The 23,579-nt window shown below is 45.1% G+C and overlaps 1 protein-coding gene across 2 annotated transcripts; it reads right to left on the minus strand.

Annotated features, from left to right (window-relative positions):
• Positions 1–241: 241 nt before the first annotated feature.
• Positions 242–23,438, minus strand: G3BP2 (G3BP stress granule assembly factor 2). Of its 2 annotated transcripts, XM_071431376.1 has the most exons (12): positions 23,248–23,438; positions 16,298–16,416; positions 14,196–14,277; positions 13,403–13,576; positions 12,368–12,458; positions 11,339–11,441; positions 9,575–9,755; positions 8,511–8,609; positions 4,617–4,719; positions 4,236–4,364; positions 3,937–4,055; positions 242–3,176 (listed from the first exon to the last, which is right to left on the minus strand). In XM_071431376.1, exons 2-12 carry the CDS (start codon positions 16,390–16,392, stop codon positions 2,904–2,906), a joined length of 1,449 nt encoding a protein of 482 aa, XP_071287477.1. In that variant the 5' UTR covers positions 16,393–16,416; positions 23,248–23,438; the 3' UTR covers positions 242–2,903. The 2 variants fall into 2 exon arrangements, with proteins under 2 accessions (XP_071287477.1, XP_071287478.1); XM_071431377.1 differs by lacking the exon at positions 8,511–8,609.
• Between the last annotated feature and the right edge of the window lie 141 nt (positions 23,439–23,579).

Raw genomic sequence — 23,579 nt, forward strand, 5'->3', positions numbered from 1 at the left:
GGCTGGGACACATCTGAGAAGAGTCCCAGAGAAGCTCACAGCCTCCCTGGCCCACACACACACACCCCCCAAGGTGAGAGAAACCACCAAAGTCAAACACTTGAAAGCACATGGTGCTGTGCTGCTGCAGCTTGCCACTGTCCCCGGCCAGGTCAGCAACGATGCTCTTACAATCTTTTCTGTGAGTGAGGGGTGCCAGGGCTCTACAGCCACCTGCATGCAAGAGAATTAGGGACATGGATAAATGCTGCAGACATCAGTAGTTTATTGGCATGTTTAGTCAAAACACATTCAGAATGGAAACTTAAAAGTAAAAATACTTTCCACCTGCAACAATGAAACTAGAATCTACTAGCATATAATGCTCGACAAGTTACAGCAATAAAGATGGTAATCCACTGTCTCGAATACCTACTAAAGTCAAGATGGTCAGCCAAGTTTGTTGAAGTAGAACCGTAATGACAAAATACTCCCACCATTCACAAATCAGCGACTAACATTTATGGTCAGTGAATCCCTTCCTTTGCTCTAAGAGGTACATTTACTATTGAGAGGGTCAAGAACACGTAAGAGTCCACAATACAGCAGGTGAGCTATCACCATGTAAACTTCTCTGGATGATGTTCCAAGGGTTCGTGTCACTCAAACAAGAAGCAAGCCAAAAAGCAGAATGGCTCAGGAGCTTTTTTTACTACTCCGTTTCTCTTGTCAATTACTTCCAGTGCCATTTGCCATACAAATGAATTGTATGGTTAGGTGGCAGTAGAACACCACAGCATTACAGAAGGAAAAAAGAACCTTCAGGCTACACAAACCACACTGGTGACAAACTGCTAACTGATGCCAGCAATTTGTCCGAGGGCTTCAAACCTAAGGAGTGGAGTTGTGTGGCAAGCAGTTCAAGTACTACAGATTTCCAGGTAACAGCTGAAATGGCAAGACCTTCAACAAAAAACCTGAAATATGAAAATGCCAATTGCTAGAAATGTGTCCCAGAAAAGAAAGGGTATGAAAATAGTGCAAGACTTACCATGGAACACAGAAGAACTCAAGTCTGGGAGAGAACAGACACAGATGCCACTTCCCCTTGCCTAGCATATCAGAAAAGATGAGCAAAATCTTCCACATTACTCCAAACCAGCAAATGATTGCATAATCCAGAGCCAGACTGCCAGGATGTCCTCCCTGCTTTTGCTGAAATTGCCTTTCTTCTTTAGCTTGAAGCCTTCCACGTTCAGCAGCAGCTGTTGGTGGTCCCAGCTTTGCCCGGCCGCAGCACAGGCACCCCTTTGCTCTGAGCCCGGAGCTGTGGCTCAGCACAGGGCCCGCACTGGGCCTGCCCACACTGCCTGCTGCAGCGGCAGCTTGTGGGAACGTGGGACATCAGCCACCAACACCTCTCCACAGACAACCCACCGGTCACACTGCACAAGGGCACGCCTCCTTTCTATCCATAGGGCCAGAGCCACGTCAGTGTCAACATCAGCTGAGAGTTATGTGCAAAATGAGTACAAGTTTTTAAAAAAGTGCAACTGGAAAATGCAAGAACGTAAGAGCTGCTGTTTAGTTCTCTGAAAATTGCAGTATCCCCGTTTGATAAGCTCACCCTCACAAAGGATGCTTAGGTCTACCCATTATGAGCTGGCCAGAAGCGTCCACCATTCTCGACTGACTTCTGAAATTCAGGTCCAAGAGAGATTAGAACTCCACTTGCTTTAACTCTGACACTGATTAAAGAAAAGAGACAACCTGGAGACTACTCGGATGCCTTCATCCTCCCTTCCCCCCCACTGCAAAAAAAACCAGGCAAACTTGTTAATTGAAGAGCAAGGTGGATGATCACTTTAGCAACGTTTACTCATTGAAAGATACTGCAATTTTTTTAATACAATTTTCCAATTATTTAAATGCTTTGCAGCTGCTTGGCTTTGCAGCACAGTACTTCATACACTATACTGTACAAAATCACCAGCAAGACTGGAATGATGTATTCATAGAAGGCACCATCATGCTTATTACATTACCAGAGAACTCAAATACAGTCAAGACAAGTTTCACTGTACAACGCTTCTTAAAGGGGGAAGGGGAAGGAGGTGTGTTGAGCAGCCATCCCTGCACTGAAGAGGGGCAGATAGAAAAATCTGATGTGAGCTATCAAACTTGTTGCACACTCAGGGCTACGACTTGGAAACTCTGGGTTCTGGTTACAGCTAACTGGATTCCTTCTGGAACAAAGGTGTAGTCTTATTAAGGTTTGTGTGTGTACAGAGGTTGGTCACAGCAAGCAGAGCAGATGCCCGCATCGTTCCCCAAGCTATTCTGTCTGAGTAAGAGGATGAAGGTTTTCCCTCCGATGCCTCCTGCAGCTGTCAGTATAAATGAGTTCAGAGGACCCATTAGTGCATTTTGATGAGTGCGTAAACACGAGTTTGTTTGGAGCCGAGTGTTCTAAGAAGGAAAAAAAAAAGGCAAGCTTCTCCAATTGCACAAATTGCACTATTTGTGTTTCCAACAGTAGTAGGCAGAAACGGTAACACTTACACAAAATGTGCAGCAGAGGGTTTTTGACTGAAAGGACCTGAATTCTACTGGGCATGTCCTTTAGTTCAACTTCTGTTGCAGATAGTTAACCGGTCTTTTCTTTTGTTTCTTTTTCTTTTTTCTTTATTTTTTAGTCTTCAATTCTCCACGTATACATTTATAAATTAAGAGTGTGACTCCTGTTGTGAAACTGGGGAAAAAATGTCCACCTCAATTTAAACTGGAAACCAAAGGATGTTTTCACATCAAAGAAACGATCAGAAGGGCTGTGTCACATTCCAAAGCTAAAAAAAAAATTAACAAGAATGCAAACACGATGGGTAATGTACCACTGCCAAGACTGTCTGCCCAGAGTGGAGACTTCAGCGACGCTGTCCAGTGAAACGGCCTTCCATCTGCCCGGTTCCTCGTCCAGAGCCAAGTTTCTGTGCCATGCCACCCCGTGGAGGAGGTCCTCTTCCGTCCCGGTCCCGCATCATGCCGCCGCCCACTATCCCGCGGGGCCCCCCCGGGCCTCTCTCATTGCGGCGGAGATCCCTGCGCTCGTCGCCGCCACCGCGTGTCTCCCGCTCGCGAGCGGCTCTGGTTTTTTTCTCTTCCACGTTCAGGCGCACCTCCCCGCGGAACATTATGGGCTTGTGGGGAAAAGCGGTCAGGCACACGTTAGTCACCATGGCACTAAGCCCTTTCCATGCAAGGCACACGAACGCTCTGCACTGGCTGTGGGCACCAGCCTTCCTGCACATGCATGCCCAACACGAACATGACCTGTTAGGGGTTCCCTGCAGCATGCAGCCTTAGCCCTGTGGAATGCCATTCTTACATTCACTCGGGCAGGCAAGGAATTAAAGTCCTTGTCTCAAGCAGAAGCAGCGTTGTCTTTAGCCTCTTCACTGCCAGCTTTAGTCTTTCCACTTCAGGGTCCAAGCTCCTGAAGAATTGCTCTACTAGGTCTGACTCCCACACCATAGAAATGAGAACTGCTGCTTTCTTCCCTCCAGCTCCTCAAAGCAAAACTGCAAGTTACCCTGCTCCCTCCTCTCAACCCTAGGGTGCAGAATTCAGAGATCCATGTGATGCTCTTTGAAAGGTAACCTGTTCCCCTTTCAGCTAAAGGTTCTCTAAAAGTAAGTTCTGAGCTCTGTGTGGAGCACTTGTGTAGAGGTAAAAACCCCAAATTCCACATGGTGCAGCTTGAGGAACGCTGGCAAAGCTTTTAAAGCTACACAGCACTCCTGATAGAATGGCTATGCCAAAACTGTTTTTCTTTGAGCTGTTTTTGAATGCCAGAGCCAATGGCAATGCAAACTAGGATGGCCCACAATACTTGTTTAGGTTTAAGCCTTTTGGTCCATCCCTGGAAGGGGATACTCAGTACCCAATGCCAATACTTACTTTTGCAACTAAAATTCGCTGGACCGGCTCAGAATCGTCAAACACCACGAAACCAAAATTAGGCAGTTTTCCTCCCACTCCCTTAGTATTTATGCGAAGTTCTACCACATTTCCAAAGCCTGGAGAAACACAAGGGAATAGACACTTTATGAAAACCCACAGTGCCAGCTCTACCCTCTGCTCGTTCCAGACATCTGTAGTGTGGCACTCAAAGCTTACTCATGTAGTCCAAATCAGTGTTACCTGACTTTTTAACCCAGTTTTCCATCTTAGTCCCCGCAGCTGGAATCACTACTTACTCATGAAGAACTCTTTCAGTTCACTCTCATCAATATCGTGTGGCAAGTTCCCAACAAAGAGCTGGTGGCTGTCTGGATAGCGAATTATCCGACGATTATCCGACTCATTCTGCTCCATGTCTCCCCTTCCTACCGTCAACACAAAGAGGAAAGTAGAACCACTGAGGTTAAAAGATGTGTGTAAACCCCACATCTAGGGGCAGCAACAAGCATATTCCCTCCAGCCAGCCTGGACTCCAAATCATGCTCCCTCATTTCTGGTTGAAGGCAGCAGGCACAGGCAGTTCATGATCAGCCAGGCAGACACAGGTAAACAAAAGGCCTCAGCAGACACCTCTCCTTCACCCTTCCCAAGCAGTCACACAAGCTCATCCATGTTACCTGGCCGAGGTCCTCGTGGTGGAAAACCTGGTCTTTCCCTGGGACGCTGCTCACGAACGCGAGGAGGTTGAGACTGAGCTTCAGGTTTAGTTTCCACTCTTGGCTAAAAGAGGAGAATGTGCATTATTTAACACTGGCCTGGTAAAAAAAAAAAAACAACCAAAAAAAACCAAAAAAACCCAAAACACCAAAAACCCCAAACTCACAAAACCCCCCACAACACAAGACATGGGTAAGTGGCATGCACAAAACAAACTCTGGAAGATAGACATCGGTGTCAATGTGTTTGGGAGTGGTTTTTTCACCTGTCTAAATTCCTCTGTACCAATCCAGGACTGCAGTGTTCATTGATCACTGTTAAAAGGTGCAAAGCAAACATCTCTCAATCAGAGCATCTCCCCAAAACATGGCTAAGGGGAATTTTCCATGTTTGACAGGGCATTGAGACCCCAACGTTCCATTATTCGCAAATCCCTCAGCCTGACTTAAATTGTAGAGGGCATAAAGCTTCCTCAAGCCAAGCTCAAACTTCATGGATTAGGAAGTAGTCCAAGATGAACGCAAAGAGACGGACAAATCAAAGTTCTGTCCAAGTCCCCAAGGAATTGTTTCCCTCCAGTGCAGAACAGCTGTATGAAAACTATCAAAAAGAAAGAGGAGAACAAAAGCCCCTGGAAGTATTTCCTGAAATGAGTTTCTACAGACTACCTCTTAGGATATGATTCACCTTTCCTGATGTCAGGACGATGATGCTCAAAGTACACCCTTCATATTCAGGTACTAGAACACCCATTTCCATTTTTTGCAAGCTAAAAATTTGCTTTATGAGAAATAGACAGAACAATAAAAATGTTTCTATGCAGACTACTGGTCACTGAAGCAATTCACAACATTTTTTAAATTCCATTTCTGTACAACAGTTAAGCAGCTGCTGGTTTGCTAGGTTCTTATCTCAGAAAAACAAAACTATCCTCAGGAGCACAAAAATACACAAGTAGCCTGCAAGTAAGATTGAACACAAGGTGAACAGCTATAGGCCCAGACTGCTGGGGAGAAGTAGTTTATATTAAACATCTCCCTTATTTTCCTTTAAGGACTCAGGACAACTGGCAGCTCCAGACAGAGCACTTCACAGGGGAAAAAAACCTGGATTTCACATGCAACATGCAAGTGTTACATACCCAACAAGTCTTAGCCCTCCTGTCACTTGTGCTCCATGCAGCTAGGCATTAGTCTGTCCTTACAACACTTCTAGGATCACTTTTTAAGAACAAGCTTGGAAAATCAGTCTTCCTGTTAAATCTTGCCCCCTTCTATTTTGTGAGTCACTGGAGCTCCTCCGCCATCTTTCACTCACATATCTTGAGAACATCATAAATTACACCTCAAGAGCAAAACTTGATACCTTCAGACCCCCTTTTCTTGGATACTCATGGCTATCAGGCTTAAACTCCTGCTAAGTCACTGATGTCCTGCTGTTAAATCCCAAGTATAACAGCGACCTTGAACCTGCCTGCTTTGTGTGTCACTGATCTTCTCAGCCAGCACACAAACAGCTGATCTCTCTGGTTGTTTTCTAAGGAGTCCCATCCTTTTCCATAGAAAAAGGCTGCCTCAGTGCCTCAAGAGGAAAGCCCTTGTACAGAACTCTGCTCCCCAAAACACTGCCACAACCAGCAGCACCACAAGACTCCAGATCAGGGCTGCCATTTGCAGCCCAAGCAGCAGCTCGTTGCAACTTACATCTTCCAGCATGTCCCAGCAAGCAGAGTGGATGGAAGGACACTGAGTAAGGAGTTCAGTAAACCCCAATTACCGCAGGAACCAAGAATGCCACAAACCTCAGCCTAGCAGAGCTTTGACAGCCATTAAAGAAAAGGTGGCACTGTCTCTTCTCTTCAGGAGCTCACATGGGGAGGGAAAGGGACTTTCCCCAAAAGACAAGAATCAGGCCCTGCCTACCCCTGCCTCTCTGCAGCCCTATGACAAACAATGCAGTAATAAAAATGGGAAGTAAAAGTAACTGAAAATGCTGAAAATAAGGAAAAGTCCTAGTTTATCAACATAGGCAGGCTGATTTCTAATCATCTACAATTAGAAAAACAGCAAAAAATGCTGACCTGTTTCCCTCCACAGCTGTAAGGAAACAGCCCTGAACCAGCTTGTATCCAGAACAGCACATGTGCAGTCCTTTGAGGAGTTAACACTACAGGGGCTGTATTTTTAACTTAATAGTGGGGAGGGGGGGCGAAACTGGAATGATGCAGAGAAAAGAGGGAGCAGAGCAGTTATTTCTCAGTAACATCACTGACACCAGCTACAACAGCCTCTCAAAGGAGCCACTCACCCACCCACCAGGGCATCTTCTGTCCTTGTTTACATGTACAGTGTCTGGCACTAATGGATCCCTGAAAATAGGAAAAAGCTGCTACTGATTTGCAGCTCCTTGTTCAGGTGCCTTTTCTACCCAACTTCTACACACTGTGTCTAAAATACTTTCAAGAAAAGAAGCTCAGAACTGACTTAATTCCAGCTACAGAAGAGCTGAAATTCCTCCCATGTCAGTATTGTTCAGAAACTTCCACACACCATTACTTAAAACACAAAGTCAAAGATAAAGAAATCAAAAGGCACAAAGCACAACAAGCAACAGAGGCAACACAGAGGAGTTTAAGGGGACATCTATAAACTATCTCCTGCTCTCTTGGACAGATCACTTGAAATTATTTTTGCAGCCACATTACAACCATCCACCTTTTCTGTGGCAAATAAATTAAAACCAATTTTGGCTCTGTGTAAGGAAAATCTATCCTGCACTAGAAAACCCAGCTTTTACAGGTTAAATACCACCTAGGTATTCAAAGCTGATGAAGACAGACAGACTTCCCAAATCATTCCATAGCCTTTATTTGATGTCCTTGATAGTCCCAACAGACCAGAAGCAACACCACGTAGGGTGTTGGGTTTTTTTGGTTAATTTTCTTTCATTTTTCTCTTTTTCTTCCCTGTTTCCTTTTTAACATGCATTTAAAGCATGAAGGCTAGTCCTAGACAGAGATCTCTCTGTTACCACAAAATTGAGAAGAAACCAGTGCAAGAGGAACAGCTGCAGCAACACAGCTATTCTACTGAAAATTGCAGCCTCACACAAAGGCTGGACAGGAGCAACTCAAGATACAGCACTCCAGCACACCCTGTCAATGCACGGGGTCAAGGACACATTTTCTGGTTTGAGCACTTTCATACAGATGGAAGAAGCTGAATTGAGAGTCTCAGAAGGTCTCACACCACCTCGGCATGAGCAGGACATGAGCTTTCACCGGGTCAAACTCGCTCTCCTCTTTTCCCTCCTCACCCAGTCAACCTAGGAATGGGAAGACAGCATTGTCCAGGCAAGGAAATGAGAATCCTTCCATTCCTCACACAGTCATAAGTTGGTACAGGGTTCTGTGATAAGCTGATTATCCATAGATAATGAAATCCAGCATAGTCCTGTGGATGTTAGCCTTACAAGGCAATCTTGCACCTCAGAAATGATGCACTCTCTTTTTACTGCTGGGCCATTTCCACCAATGCCCTTTTCAAACACACTTCAGAAAAGTAACATTTTGTGGGGAATTGGTGTTTCCCCTTTAAACCAAACCATTAAGTTAGGTAAAAAACCCCAGGAGTGATTTCCTGTTTCCACAAGGCCAGATTTTAACATTACCATCACCCAAAGTTCCACCAGTTACACGTTTGTGGCTTTACTTGTGACAAGGAGGTGAGTGCATTAACATTTAAGACACAATTAATTTGTGCAATTTAAGTCAAACAAGTTGATCTGTTAATTTAAAAAACTGAAGCAGTTTGCAGAAGTAATGAGACAATCCAAGGTGTTCACAGATGGGTTACCTGTGAGACTGGTGCTTTAACATGGGGTGGAATTCCAGAGGAAGAAACAGTACCACTAGGAGGCAGGTTTTTACTGGTCACTGAAGCCCAAGAGAAAGCCTGCAGGAAATGCAACAAACCTAGGCTACTAATCACGGCAAACCACTGACATTCCTACAGGGAAACTTGGCTGCTAAAAACACACTTTTGGTTCATATCTGACTATTAAATAATGGTTGTGCAAGCATACAATGGAGGTACAGAAGAGTCTGCTGTCCCAGCTGTCTGTGGATTCCAATGGCATGGAACAAGCGTGTACCGTGCCCACTGTCGCTACTTGAGTGAGCCCAGTGCCCTCAGCATTCCAAGAAAACTGCTTTCCATCATGTAACCAAACCTAGGGCTGAAAACCCTGTAGTGTTCAGTGTCTTTTGCATGAAGAAAGGGAGCGGATGCCTGAAGTTACAATCAAAAATGGAGAAGAGAAAAAGGAGTGGAAAAAAAATATGGGAGACATGCTGGAGCTAGAAAAGGACCTGGCTCCAGCTCTCCCTGGCTGCTCCCAGCACTCTGCAAGCCTGCAGGTTTTAACCACGCCAGAGACCAGAGGATGCACCGTGTGCACTCTGGTTTCTAAGATTAGGCATCCTGCCTCCAGGAGACACTCAGTGCCCCCACATTGGTTTTGAACCTAGGCTGCAGCAGTTCTACAAGCATCAGTGTGCTCCATGTATTTTCAAGGAAAGAGCAGCGGTTCCCATTGTATGAGATTTTTGGCAGTGGTAGCCACAGGTGTTTTCTTAACATGTTAACTGCACAATTAAAAATATCTACACATGCATATACCCACACACACACTTTACAAGAAGAGCTTAAAATCTACTATAGGTGATGAGCAGCACTTAAAAATAACATTTCTATTTTAGTGAAACTTCACATTTTTACAAGTTCAAAGGTCAAGCCTAGTTGTTCATACAGCATGACACTAAAGAGAGGTACCAGTTTAGGCACCCAAAAAGGCAAAGTTTAAAGGCCAATCCAGTTTCCATCTGCACTTAGTAGCACAGACGTGACCTGTAACTAACCTTTGGTGGTTCTTGCGGTAGCGAAACAGGTTCTACAGGAGGTGGAGATGGAGATTTCTCTTCTAGTTCCTCAAGGGTCTTTTCTTCCACTTCAGCTTTCAGCTCCTCAGCTTTTGTTTCAGATTCCAATTCTGGCTCAGGTTCATGAGAAGATTCTTCCAGTGCCTCCTCTATCCCATTGCTACAATAGCCAAATGCATTTGATGAGCTAGCTTATCAATTGCTTTGCATTTTGTCACATTTTGTAAGTGTGCTATGGCAACAGCCCTGCTATGAAAAAGATCACTGTGTCTCCATTTGCTACAACGGGGTCTGTACGTATACAATACAGAGGGAAGTGAAGCTGTACTCCCCTGCTGGGTAAAAAAACAGATTTTACTTCTGCTGAAGCAAAGACATTTCTACAGTTCTCTGCAGAGAATCACACAGCCTTTTAACCCTGGAGAAGAGGTGCTCAACTCAAGCATTGCTGCTTCTAAAAGAACACGAACACAGTGAGGACCAATGGACAATTAAGCTACACACATAACCAAAGCCAATTCTGGAATGAAACCTACTGCTCCTTTAACAAACTGCTACACAGCTTCCTTACCAAAGCAGCTGTGAGTCCCATTTACAGAAAATCATAGGCAACTTCTTCTGTGCTCTGTGTGGTTGAAAGGTAGGGGATCTGAACATCTCCTCTCTCCAGCACCCAGAATGCTACCTTACCTCCAGTCACCTCTGTCTGTACAGCTCCTGCTGCAGGCCACCACACGCCCAAGTGACTCTATGATGATCAATGCCTTTACAGCCCCTTTCCAAATGACACAGTAACCCCAAAACAAGACCTGACTTTGTGCTCTAAGGCATCCAAAACTTACTGCATTATCCTGAGCAAGCCCCTGCCAGAATCCCACCCCTTTTCCATCAGGTTTCTCATGAGAAGCATTAAGTAACTTGTGTTTAGTATTACCACTGATGCACTCAGCAGGTATTGTCTAGTGATGTCATACATGTTTTTTTAACAAGGGAACCAGAAAGTCAGTTCTGGCCATCATTACACCACTCCTATGTTTCATAAAAAGCACAGGGTTTGGTGTTGTTTGTTTCTTTATATTTGTGGGGGGTTATTTGGTTGTTTCTTTGTATTTTTCTTACAAAATCCTAAATATATTTTTTCTTTGATCTGGCTTAGATTTGCAGACACTCAAGACAAAGACCTATTTTTCCAAGAAAGATGAATAGCAGGCTCTCAAAAAGTACATCTTTCTCTCAGCTCCAAGTGATCCCCAAATTTGAGTAAGATATCAAGATATCCCTGCTCAGTGCAAGGGGTTGGACTAGATGACCTCTAAAAGATCCCTTCCAACTCAAACTAGTCTGTGTTTCATTAACCATCCTTTTGTTAATGTACCTGTGACCTAAGTCACATCATTCCAAACCTTCTGCTCCAAGCTTGGATTACAAAGATTCCATTAAGTGTGTATATACATGGGGGTGGCTCCCTTTTCATCTCACTTTTGAGACCAGAAGTGAAAATAACTAACAAACATTAAAGAATACCCCATTTCTTCTCTTCAATAAAGAAGGAATGCAATGTTATGTAATGTTATAATGTAATGTTTATATTCCAAATAATGTAATGTTAACACAGATCCCTATCAAGCTAAGTGAATTTTCCTAAACTACCTGTTAAATCACATACAGAACCTAAAGCCAAAGCAATTCTGTCTGTGGTCTTTATTAAGAAAGCAACTCCATATAATAAAAAGGATTTCTTACGTTACAGGATGGTTTTCATAATAAGTACTGCTTGCATTCTCTTGCACAGGTTCAGGTGATGGTTGTCTTTCCTCCTGCTCTTCTTCCACCTCTTCCTCAGATTCTGACACAAAAAAACCAACTGGTCATCTCTTATGGATCTCCACATGTGTACATAAGTCACAGTTAAAATAAAAGCATATTAAGTTAGCAGCAATCAAAAGAAAGCTCCACCAACAAAACTTGGTAAAATGAGCTGCAAAAAAAGAATGGAAGAGGCTGCCTCTCAGTCAAGAGACTGGGCTGTTTATGATTTTCACAAAAAGAGGAAGCTAGAGACATATTACTGCTAAGAAGTTCAGGGAGGAGGTTTGGGGCTCTTTTAAAGCAGGTGCTTTTCATATGGTGGCAGTGAAAGAGAAGGATTGCACTATTACCTCATAAATCTCAGTGCCTCAGACTAAGAAGATGAACCTCAAATACAAGGATGATTGCCTAAAATGCTTTGTTCCACAGAAATGAGATGAACAAACTCCAGAAACCACCCAGTGAATACATGTATACATGTTCTTGCTACACTGTGATTTGCTCTGTCTCATTGAACAGAGGGGAAAAAGCCCAACTCAGGTACATTTCAGCCCTCAAGCAGCAATGAATTACTGAGTGTGAGGATGACATGAAAATGAACTATGTGTCATATCTGAAAACCAGTAAAGACTTTTCTTCAAATTGCACACAAATTTGACTGATCACAGAACACAAGTGTGCCTGCTGCAGCAATGGCAGCAGAAGTCCTGCTGCTCACTGCTTCCATTCTCTGTCAAGCCTCACCCTCTGTGAGCCAGTTCAGCCCTTCAGCGAACACAGCACTACTACAGGACCTTCATTTTCTAGAACATTTTAGACCACAGAGCTTCAGTAACAACACCTCTGTGCCCCACAGCAGGCAACACAGTTTGCATTCCAACATCTCCACAAACACATCTGGCAGCTCTGCACACGGAGAGAGGAACGAGAATGACACAAACCCTACACACGAGTCCTTCTCACCTTCATCAAGTTCTCCTTCTGAATCCCCAAATACTTCATCTTCGTACCTGAAGATATCATTATGGACATAGAACTTGTTTGGAACAGATCCCTGTAAAAGAGGAACATGCAGTGGTTAGCATATATGGCGTATCAGCAGACAACCCAAGGATGGACCACAGGCCTAAGTTTCGGGGTACACACTGACATTATGCAATAGGACTATGCCACTGAAGTTATTTTCTGAGTTATTTTCTTTTTTTCTAGGCAAACAATTGAACAATAGTTTCTGCCCAACTGAAAAAGGAAGTCTGAAGCAGAATAAAATCTGCTAATTTTGCTAAGTCACAGCAATCATAGATTTTAACTAAGTGTACAGCCCCTGAGTTTCATTGAGGAATTTCAATTGTCTCTACTACAAAAACTTCACAATGAAAACCCTGAACTTCCACAGGGTGGCCGTATGCTTACAGCACTGTGCAGGGAAACAATGAAGAAATTCAACATGAACCTAAAACATTAATCTCCAACCACACATTAATTTGTGATGCAGCAGGGGGAAAGAAGTAGAAAGAACACAAGACACCTTCTACCTGTACACAGCTTTGCTCTCACCAAGAGCTAAATGTGAGCAGTAACTTGTGCATCCCGTACTCCCCTTTGCCATTAGACTTGAAACTACACAACTACAGCAGAGATTTGATCTACAGAGTTGAATCTTGTTTTTCAAAAAAATTATTTGTCCCAATGGCAGCTCCCAAATGCGAGCTTCAATCTTCTGTATTAGTGCTGTAACATTTCAAGTCCAAGGAAATAAAACAGCTCAGGATGGGTCCAATACACTAGTTTCTCTGCACTCACACTCTGTGATGCATTTAATGATACTCTCCAGACCAAGTTTGAAAGCCAGATCCTTTTTTTTTTTTTAGATCCAGATCCTATTTATTTTTTAAAGCCTATCCTGGTTTTTTTCCCAGTATGACAAATGGTAGCTACAGGTGAGGTCAGTTTTTTCCACCATTATCTGAAGTGTGACACAATCTCACATATCCTTACTTCTGGAGCAAGCACAAAAGTCTGCATGAACTTCCTCATGGGCTGCCCGTTGTTGGACAGCTCTCCCATGACCTGCACGACCACCCCATCGCTCAGAGTGGCGTGGGCATCCACGTGACGGATCTTGGTGTGGCACTCGCTGAACTGCAGGGACATCACCTTCTTGTGGATCTCCTACAAACAGACAGACACATTTCAGCTGCACTGAATTCTGTACAGAGCTTTACACCTTCTACCTCCCTGAGTCTCAACTAAGCCCAAAAGAGCCCTCCCCTGAGGCTCAAAAGATACATACAGGAATCAAGAAGTGTCTTTCACTGAGAACAGTCTTCCTGAGCTCTCTTAACTTCAAATCTGAACTTTTTCACTAGGATTCAACTATTTCTCAGAGTAGTCAAACCATTCATTTCTTCACATAGTTATGTTCCACTTCAACAAAACTCTGCTCCCACAAGAATATCATGAAACTCACAAAGATCAGTCCTTTCCTGAGGAACTACTTCTAACTGAAACAAGATACATTTGTAGCCCAAATCTATCAGGACCTCTCAATTTTGTTTCCCATTCTAAAGGTATATTCTGCAGCCCAGATGCAAAGCTGAAGAATCAAACACAACTGCCACTGAAGGCAGAAATAAGCAAACAAAACCCCTCAAGCAAATAAATTCCTATCTGTCTCTGAACAGGAAGCAGTATCACAATCCATTACTCACCAGTCAAAGCCACTGGTGAAGAAAAAACCTTGTTTATCCTGAACATTAACAAGGATTACAGGACAAATTTTAATACTCACAGCTTGACCATACACTGCTTCTTGTGGTTTCCCACTGGCATCCAGTCCTCCATGAACATAAGAAGAATTCCTGCCATAAAACCTGCAAGCAAAGAGATGTAGAAATCACAGAAGTGAAAAGATAGAACCAAATCCAAAAAGAATTTTAGCCAAAAGTTGTAGAGCTCAGTGCTTCACAAATTTCACAGATTCAAAAGGCTCCAAGAATACCAGAACAAACAATATTCAGCAGTGCAGTGTGCCCGAGGTGTAGCAGCAAACTCCTACATCAACCTCAACCTTTGGCTTGCTTCCTTTAAGGAAGGTGGCCACTTTGGCTGGAAGGTTCCTCACCCTCAGAACCCCCTGCCTCGGACAGAGGCATCAGCCCAGCGAGGTACCGAATGCTATTCTCTGCACAGCCTTGGCCAGCACTGAGAGAGTGGCTTTGATATTTAACTATGGACACTCACTCCCAGTATTTTTCATACATTCCAGAGATCCTTTGGCACTTTCATTCCATTTCCACATTTTGAGCCTACAATAGTTTGATTTGATTTGGATTGTTACTGTCAGCTTATAAAGCAGGTGACAAAGGTTTTACATTTTCAGTACATTGATATTAATAGAAAGAAACATTGTATCACCCTATGTTTTTATTTAGGAGCATGCTCTGCCTTGGGGGTGGTAGCCATGAGGTACAGATGCTAATATGCACCTTTATTATCCACCCTTGTATGGCATACATGAAATGAAGTTGTCATGAAGTACTTGGATGAACTCAGTGTCACACAAGAGTGGCAACAATGGTTTATTCTACTGAACTTAGAAACTCTTTTTAGTTCTACTATTGTGGACATAAAAGCCCAAGACTTTTACTCCCTTGACTATGTCCAGGAAAGATTCTGGGAAATACTAGATTGTTTTCCACAATCATGACTTTGAGCATGGTCCAGCACTTCCTAACAGCAAGGAAATACAGAAACTTAGCTGAAGCAGAGCACAAGCAGACAGGAAAACATATTTCCTCTAAAAGATTTCCCTCTAAATTCCAAAGCAATCTCTCTGAAAGCCAGCAGTTCTTACCAAGGGCCTTCACAGGGGACCAAGACTTTTAACTTGTTTTTAAGGAACTGCTCCAAGTCTCTGGGTGGCAGAGCCCCCAATTAAATGGAATTAAAGACTTTTGGTTAAGGGGCCAGAAAAGCCTTACAAATTCAACTGAAATGCAAAAGGCATTCAACCACTTTGAGTAACACCCCTTTAGAGGGCAAACTGATCTCTGCTGCTCCTGAGGCCTGGGCAAGCTTTAGATAATGACCAGCAATGGGATCCTCTATGCTCTTCTCAAGCTTTTAGTAGGATGAAACAATAACACTTGTTGTCCTAACTCCCTCACTGCTGCAAAGAGCACATCAAGCACCAGGACACCAGGGAAACCCAAATCTTTCTGTGGCAGAGAGCAAGCTGCTGTTGAGACTAACAGCAAGATAAAGAGGAAGCATAAGACGCCCTCCCTGGAGAATATCACTCAGAAGAAAGGTGCAGCCAAAGAACACAAAGGCAAATATCCACATCTGAGCCTGACCGGAAGAAAGGGGCAGTGGTGGCAGAGACTGCAAGGGGCTAGAAAACATCTCATACAAGCAGCTCCAGAACTGAGTAAGATTAAACCAAACCAAATCAAAACCTCTTGGACTCTTCTCTGCAGAGGTAGTTAAGAGAAATTCCACAGGTGCTGTTGTGAGTGACACTTGTGCCACCTCTCAAGTGGACAGAGAATGTCCCTGAGCAGAGAGTAACACCTGCACCAGGGCAGATGCTCAAGAGTATCTATCCAGTCTCCGCAGGTATTTCTGCCATCTGTCCACATTACCATTTTATCACTTTAGAAGCAGCACACTTTTCCACAAAAGAAATATCTTGATAACATGCCATACATGCACATGATCTGACTTGGTTCTAGAGCCTAGGGAGTTCACAGTAAGATGAAAGAGTTTTCCAACATCCCAGAAGTTAGCCAGGTTCCTTTTCTCCCATACTCAGAAACAAATGTCTGATTCACATCAAACAGGACACGCTTTTGTTCCCACACATTATCACTTGGTGGGTGCAAGGGTTACCTGTGCAAGAAGTCAGGAGCTTTGTTTAGCAGGGTGTAGTACTGTCTCACAAACTCCCGCCCTACGAGCAGGGGACTTGGCTTCTCCATCACCATTTCTTTGGTACTCAGTGTCAAACGCTGTAAGTGAAAATATTCATGTTACTTGGAAAGCACCCCCATGAATCACAACTTCCCCATAAAAGGATAAACATTGTGATATTAGGATTGAAACAAGTATGCATACAGCACCTTAATTCACTAGAAAATACTCAACCAATTCAGGACACCCTCTCCCACCTCTTTTGGGTAAATAAGAAAATTTCAGTCTATTCATGTATTACCTTGATGAAAAGGGAACAATGGGTACAAAGTCCCTTACAGAACAGGCGCTTTGAAAAACATAAAAAACCACCCTGAAATGAACAAACAAAAACCCTGTTAAAAATCTCCTGCACCATTTACTTATCCCTTTGGCTGATGAACGTTTTAAAAGCCCAGTTCAACAGCCCTGCAAAGCAAACAGGAACACACTTTCTTGAGGCAGCTGGCACCTCTGCTTCGAAAGGTTACTGTCACATCGGTAAGATGAAGACAGAGTACCAATATGAAGTAACCATGTGGGCTGGACTCACCCTCCATGAAGACAGGGAAGGGAAACCTCAGAGATGACAAAGCCTTAGGTACTGGTTGTCCAACCTAACTGCATTTCACTTTTGTGATAGCATCTCCTAAGTTGGAAAGGATTTCCAGGGGGTCACGGGCTTCCACCTGCTATGCTCTTACTTACCCATACTGTCTTACAGATCCATCCATGTCATAAAATAATCCTCAGTACTCTAAAACACTTTTTAATGGCTTGCCAGTATCCAACATGTTGTTTTTGCCAGCTCACTTAAGACTACCAGTGTCTGTGATCATGAAATTCCCTCCAGTTCTCACACAGATGCTTAATCTACTTTCTCTCTCCAAAAATTACTGTGTATGCAAGGAAACAGGCAAAGAAGTCCAAGTCAAAAATCCGAGTTTCCAACTTGGGAGATAATCCTAGAGTAAGATTTTTGCCTTTTAACCAAAATAACCTTGACCCATCAATCTGAACCAAGGGCCAACCAAAAGACTGTTTGCAATTACAGGCACACAAAGCACATGAAGTGAAACTGGGAGATGAACCTCAGCTTGAGAAGGGCCTCTAATAAAGGCAGAACACACACAGGAACAATGCCATGAACATGTCACATCCTGCATCATAACTGAACTCCGAAGAAAAAAGCCCACATCCTTGGCTCCAATAGTTTACACTTCATGGACAACCCAAATTACCTCAAGCCAGTCATCCAAGCCACAAGCCAATACCAAGAAATGCCCCCAAATACAGTTAGTCAGGAATCACACCTGAAACAACAGTCTCAAAAACATGCAGGTAATGCAGAAGGCAAGGCCTGAAACACAAGTCTTGAACCTCCAGATGACAGGGTTATCCAAAATCCTATCATAATATAGCGTTTTAAACAAACCCTTTGATATAAGTCATCAAGACTCTGGAACACAGTATTGGTTTTGCCTCACAGCAAGCCCCAGAGGAAGTAATTATGCTAAATGAGACACAAAACCAAATGTCCAAATACTACGGGACATCAAAGATTTGAGCCCTGTGCATGGATACAAATCCCTTACAGAACGGGTGCTTTGAAAACATAAAAAACCACCCTGAAATGAACTAACAAAAACACTGCAGTTTTGTTTTTTTTTTTTTCCCAAAGCAGGAGTAAAGGAAAGAAAACAAAATATGAATTCTAGGAATTCTACTTAGAAACCAGCCTTAAAAAACAAGGACATCTCCATTTCTACAGGTGAGACTATCCTTTTCTTTGTTCCCTTGCCTCACAGGCAGATGATGAACACAAAATTGGTGAGAGGATCTACACCCTGAGCACCTGGGAGAATACACAAAGATGGAGCCTCATCAGGATATTTTGAAGAACCTGTTAAAAAGCAGATGATGGCCACCACACATTCTTATGAATACAGCAAGAAGCAAAGCATACTTGCTAACAAATTTCTGGCATTCCTCAATGAAGACTGAAAATGTCTCTGGGTACAAAAAAAAATAAAAATCTGTGACAAGCCATTACACTACAGGAGATCTGTATCCCACTACATCTTTGCTTCATTGGAAGCTGTCCTACTTCCTCACCCAGCACCTCTTCCACATTTCACGCAACAGCACCATGGTACTTGACACACATGACACCATCACATAATTTTAGACAATGTCTCAGTACAATCCTTCACTGGTCTCAGTGTTATTTCCTTTCACTATTTCCTGAAAGATCTCAATAGGGATAGCAGAGCCTTAATGAACTGTTCAGGTCTCCCAGGTCACTAAAAGGCAGAGAAATAAAATCAGAGGCACTCCTTGCTAGCAACATGGGTGCCATGGAACCAGGTTTTCAAAAGACTAAAATCTCCACGTGTCCCAGCCAGCACAGCACCTCCCTGAAGTCAAGGACCCGAGCCTTAGCAGGCCCAAGGGGTTTGGAGGGAAACACACCAGTGAAATTTAAGCCCAAAGTCAGGGCATGAGCATCAGCAATTTAAACAGGCCAGATTTACAAAGAACAGGATGTCCACGGATTACCAGGCACCGAGGGAAGTCCCATTGATATCAACACTCTATAAAAGCTCTACTTCCAGTTTCCACCAGCACACACTCAAGAGTCAGTGAACAACAAACTAAGAAGACTCTGAGTGCTCTTCTGAGCTGAATGTAATGAGCCACACTCTTAGATCAGCCTGAGCAGCCATTGAGAGATGGGAACTTATGGCTCAAGGCACTCAGGTCCACACTAGCCAGAAACAAAATACTGCTCTTAGTCTGAGATCCCAGCACTGAGGTGGCACCCACCAGAAATCACACACACTCATCTGCTGGCTCCTTTATGGTACAACTGTCCTGTTAAAATAATCCCTGCACAATGGCCAAAAACCATAAGGCACCTGGACAGGGTAACAGGAACAGCCATGCAGCTGCTGCTCAGCCACAGGCACTCCTACCTACATCCAGCTGATGTAATAACTCATGGACAAGATTTCATTTCCACCTTATGCACTACTTCTAATTCCTCTGTTAGCAGGAAGGCACACTGGATTTCCGGTGCTTTCCTCAACCAAGGAGAATCAGGAGCCACACAAAATATTTTGCAGTACACTCACAAGCTGAAAGGCACAATGCAACATGGAATCTCTTTCTTCCCAAGGCTCAGAGGTGAGGAACCTGATTCCAAAACTAAAGAGCACACATGCACATGCCAGTGAAGTACTCCTTGCAACTTCAACTAGTGTGGTGTGACTCAAGTTTATAATAGTAACTTCAGCCTACAGGCAGGATTTCTTTCAGGAGAACAAAAACAATGAGAGAACTGGCACAGAAAGGAATTATTTGCTATGTGCAGGCAAAAATAAGCAAACAAACAAAAGCAGAAAAGATAATTTCCTCCAAAGAGCAACTGCATAGTACTGAAATTCACCTAACACCTTCCAATGGCCATGACAAATAAAGCAAGGAATCAGCCTTTGCAACAAGGCAAAACTGCTGAGGGCTAACGGGATGAGGTGCAGCCCACACGGAGACAATTGTGTTGAAGCACGTGAGAATCAACTACAATCATTTCTCAATCCACAGTCCAGTAAGAGCATGACAAATCATTCAACCTGTAATCATCTTTATGCACAAAACTTTATTAAGCTGTGTTTGCCTCTTGTTTAACTGAATGAAAAAAATAAAACAAGGAGAAACCAAGCCCAAATCATCATCCATTAGTTTGCACTTGGGCAAAAGAAACAAAAAACAAACCAGAATAAAGCTAAACTGAATTTTGACAGTGGCTGAAGAAAGCATCACCTCAACTTGAACATAACCTCCATCAAGAGAAACTTCTAAGCTTTGCAAGGGAGCTGTGGGCTTCACCAGTTGTTTCAAAAAAACCTATTCGCAAATAAAATTTTGTCTTATTGGCAAGCAAACGTCATCCTCTGAACTAGTCATCCATACATCAATTTGTTCATAACTACAGGCACACAGACATCAAGCTATCGTTTTATATAAATCAGCAACAGCACGGCTTGTTTGTACATCTATAAGCTTGCAACTCTTGTCCAAGTCGTTAATCAGGTTTGAATACACCACTTAAAACGAAAATAAATTTGAGAAAAATGTTCTTGCAGATCAGGAAGATGTTCCCCACACAGCGGGCACACTAAGCAAAGCCACAAGGGACTCAGTGCCACCTCACACACCTCTGGAGCTGAAGGACAACAGAAGGGAAGGGGACAGCAGCTTTCACAATCTTGGACACGTTTGTCCTAAAACCAGATTATCAGTTTTAATCTGCGTTTCTTACAAGTAGACAAGCAAGAAATAATGCCATGCAGGGTGCGCTTGCTCCTGCAATCCATAAGCGCACCTCCGAGAAACCATTGGTGCCACACCTGGAATAAAGCTGAAATTCCAAACTGATGGCCCAGCAGGCCCAAGGCAGGGCATCCCACACACAGCCCCGGCAGGTGCCCATGGAGAGGCCAAGCAGAACAAACTGCAAGGGAAGAAACCTGCAAGGGCAATGAGAAGCCGCAGAGCACATCCCAGTATTGCCAGTACCATCCCTGTGCCGTGCTCTGCAAGTCAGCACTCAGAGCATCCTCCATCTGCAGCAAGGACCAGGAACCCTGTGTCATCTACCAGAGTCCCTTTACTTTATGATCTCCTTGACCTCTGTGCTGCATTCTGAACTGGCTGAGCTGAAGGCACAGCACGCAGCTCTTTCAAAACAAGCTCTCCTCAGAGGCTGCTTTAGTTTTGGTTTGTGCTTGGAGTTTTGGGAGGAGTTTAACAGCACCCTGTGTCTTAGGCACACGGCTGCCATAGGGCACCATCCTCCGGGCAATTCAGCTGTGCAGTCCAAAAGGGCCAAGCCTCACCCAAAGAGCAATAACAACAGTGATCTGCTCTGGGGGAGCCTTTCCACCTCTGTGTCATCACCCAAGACCAGGCTCGGTGCCTTTCTCCTAGTGTCTCATCAGATACATCTATTAGTCTGACATACCCATCTTTTCATGCTACTTGAGTTGCAACACATTCTTTATTTGTTAAATGCTCTCAAAAGCAGTGGCATCCAGCACTACAACTACTACAGCAGTAGACTCAAATCCAACACTGTGCTTTAAGGTACGGTGGTTCTCACTGTATTTTCAGTGCCGTGAAATAATCTGAAGCGTGAGAATAGATGCTTAATTTGAATCCTCAGTTCCATATTCCTTTACATTCAGAAACACTCATATTGACATCAGCAGTTACATGGTTGATGGACATTTGGTTTTCTCTTCAGTTAAAGCCAGTTTTCAGAGAAAAGATTTATGAAAAAATCACCAAATACAGATCATAATCTCACACAGCAACCCCACATCTGCCAAGCAGACGATTGTAAGAACACTTCCAAAGGCAAACCAAGATGATGTTTCTGACATCCAAGCAACCAGGGTTCACAAGAAGGAGGAATCCTTCAGAACGACAAGCTTTCTAGGGGAGGCATGGCCCTGTACCCACACCCACACCCACAATGGATGCAGAAATGCCTCCCACACGAGAAGTCAAAGCCGGAAGTAAAGCAACACCAGTTTGTCAAAAACCACTTCTCAGCTCCCAATCCCAGCTGACAAATCCTACACTTGCTTGCAGTGCTACAGTAACAGAGCCATGTTACATTCAGAAACTTGGGTACAGATTGATATCACTTCCCCTACTTCTCAACTCTTCCCAAGCACCTTGGGCATCTTTACACTTCTTTCTGCAGGAAAGCAGATAATTTGCGCACTCAGCCGAAGAACAGGAAGGCTTCCAGCACGGAAGGCCACAATAACAACATCCATACAACTGACTAAGACTTTCTGGTTGAAATTAACAATAATATCCTATGCTCTCCTTCCCTCCAGTGATAGTCCTTCTATGCACTGGTACCTGGAACCAAGATCAAGATCCAGGCTCACCCAGCTGCCCAAGGGATGTAAAAAAATTGGTGTGGAGATGCTGCTGGGCACCCACACTGCAACTGCAATGACCTCCAAGGTGAAGGGTGGCAGAAGCCTGAGAACCCAATGAGCTCAACTCAGGTGACAAACGAGAGCAGCTCAGAAAAGATCTACTCAAGGTATCCAGCTCTGCAGAATAAAAGGAGCTCACAACAACTTCTGCAATATCACTCCATGTGCAAAGAGAGCAGCCCGGGTTACGGCAGACGAAAGGGGAAGTGCAGAAAGGTGAGGTCTGCAGAGCTGGGGCAGCCCTTCCAGCCAGGTTGCCACAGCTGTGCTAACTCGTAGGAGAGCAGAGGGGCCCGCTGAACCGAGGGTGGGGAGCAAAGGGAGCTTCGGCAGCACGACCGAGGTCGGCGCAGCAGCACCCTGCCTATGCCAAATCCCGCGTACCTCTGGAGGCCCCTGCACAGGGATCGATCCATGAAATGAGACAGGAAGCGGCGCCCGCAGGGCCCAACATCACAGCCAGCATCGCGTAACGCGGGGCTTGGGGGCGCTTTTCCCCGGCCTCCCCGCGCCGCCCGGGGCGAGGCGGAAGAGCCGCCAAGGTGACGGCGAACAAAAGCCGCCTCCCCCCCGCTCCGAGCCGAGGCGGGAGCCAGCGGCCGGGGCGGGCAGCGAAGGGCAAAGCCGGGCCCCAGGGCGCTGCCCAGCGCAGCGCCTCAGCGCCGTTCCCGCCGCTGCCCTCAGCCGCTCACACGCGGCTCCCCTCATGCGCCGTTCCCGCCGCTGTCCTCAGCCCCTCACGCGCCATTCCCGCCGCTGTCCTCAGCCCCTCACGCGCCGCTCCCTCAGGGCCGCTGAACGGCCGCCCCCCCCCGCACACAAACACAGCGCGCGCCGGGGCCTACCCTGCCCCCCGCCCCCCACGCCGCTCACCTAAGGGACAAAAGTCTCGGTGCGCGGGGCCAGGGCGCGTTTTCGCCCACGCCGCCGGGAGCTGCGCGGAGCCGGGCGCGGCGAGCGTGTCCCTCGGGCGGCGCGTCCCGCGGCGCGGGCAGCACAGGGCAAGCGGGGCGCGGCGGCGGCGGCGGTGTCACAGCCGGGCGGGCGGGCGGGGGAGGGCGGGCGACCGCGGCTCTCGTGCGTGCCTGCGTGCGCGCGCGCGCCTGCGCAGAGCCGGGAGGCGGGCGGGGTGGCCACGGGAAGGGCGGGGCGTCCTCCGGCGCTCTCCGCCAATCAGCAGCGCGCTGGCGCGATGACGTCAGGGG

This window comes from Agelaius tricolor, unplaced genomic scaffold (genome assembly GCF_023055355.1).
Source record: "Agelaius tricolor isolate 1412-34295 unplaced genomic scaffold, bAgeTri1.0.p SCAF_8, whole genome shotgun sequence".
Classification (NCBI taxonomy): domain Eukaryota; kingdom Metazoa; phylum Chordata; class Aves; order Passeriformes; family Icteridae; genus Agelaius; species Agelaius tricolor.

Coding starts and splice junctions, on each gene's coding strand:
- G3BP2 (XM_071431376.1), bottom strand. CDS start 16,392: ATGGTGATGGAGAAGCCAAGTCCCCTGCTCGTAGGGCGGGAGTTTGTG. Junction 11,442..12,367: donor AGAAGGAGAACTTGATGAAG/GTGAGAAGGACT, acceptor TTTTTGTGTCAG/AATCTGAGGAAGAGGTGGAA. Junction 4,365..4,616: donor ACCACGAGGACCTCGGCCAG/GTAACATGGATG, acceptor TGTTGACGGTAG/GAAGGGGAGACATGGAGCAG.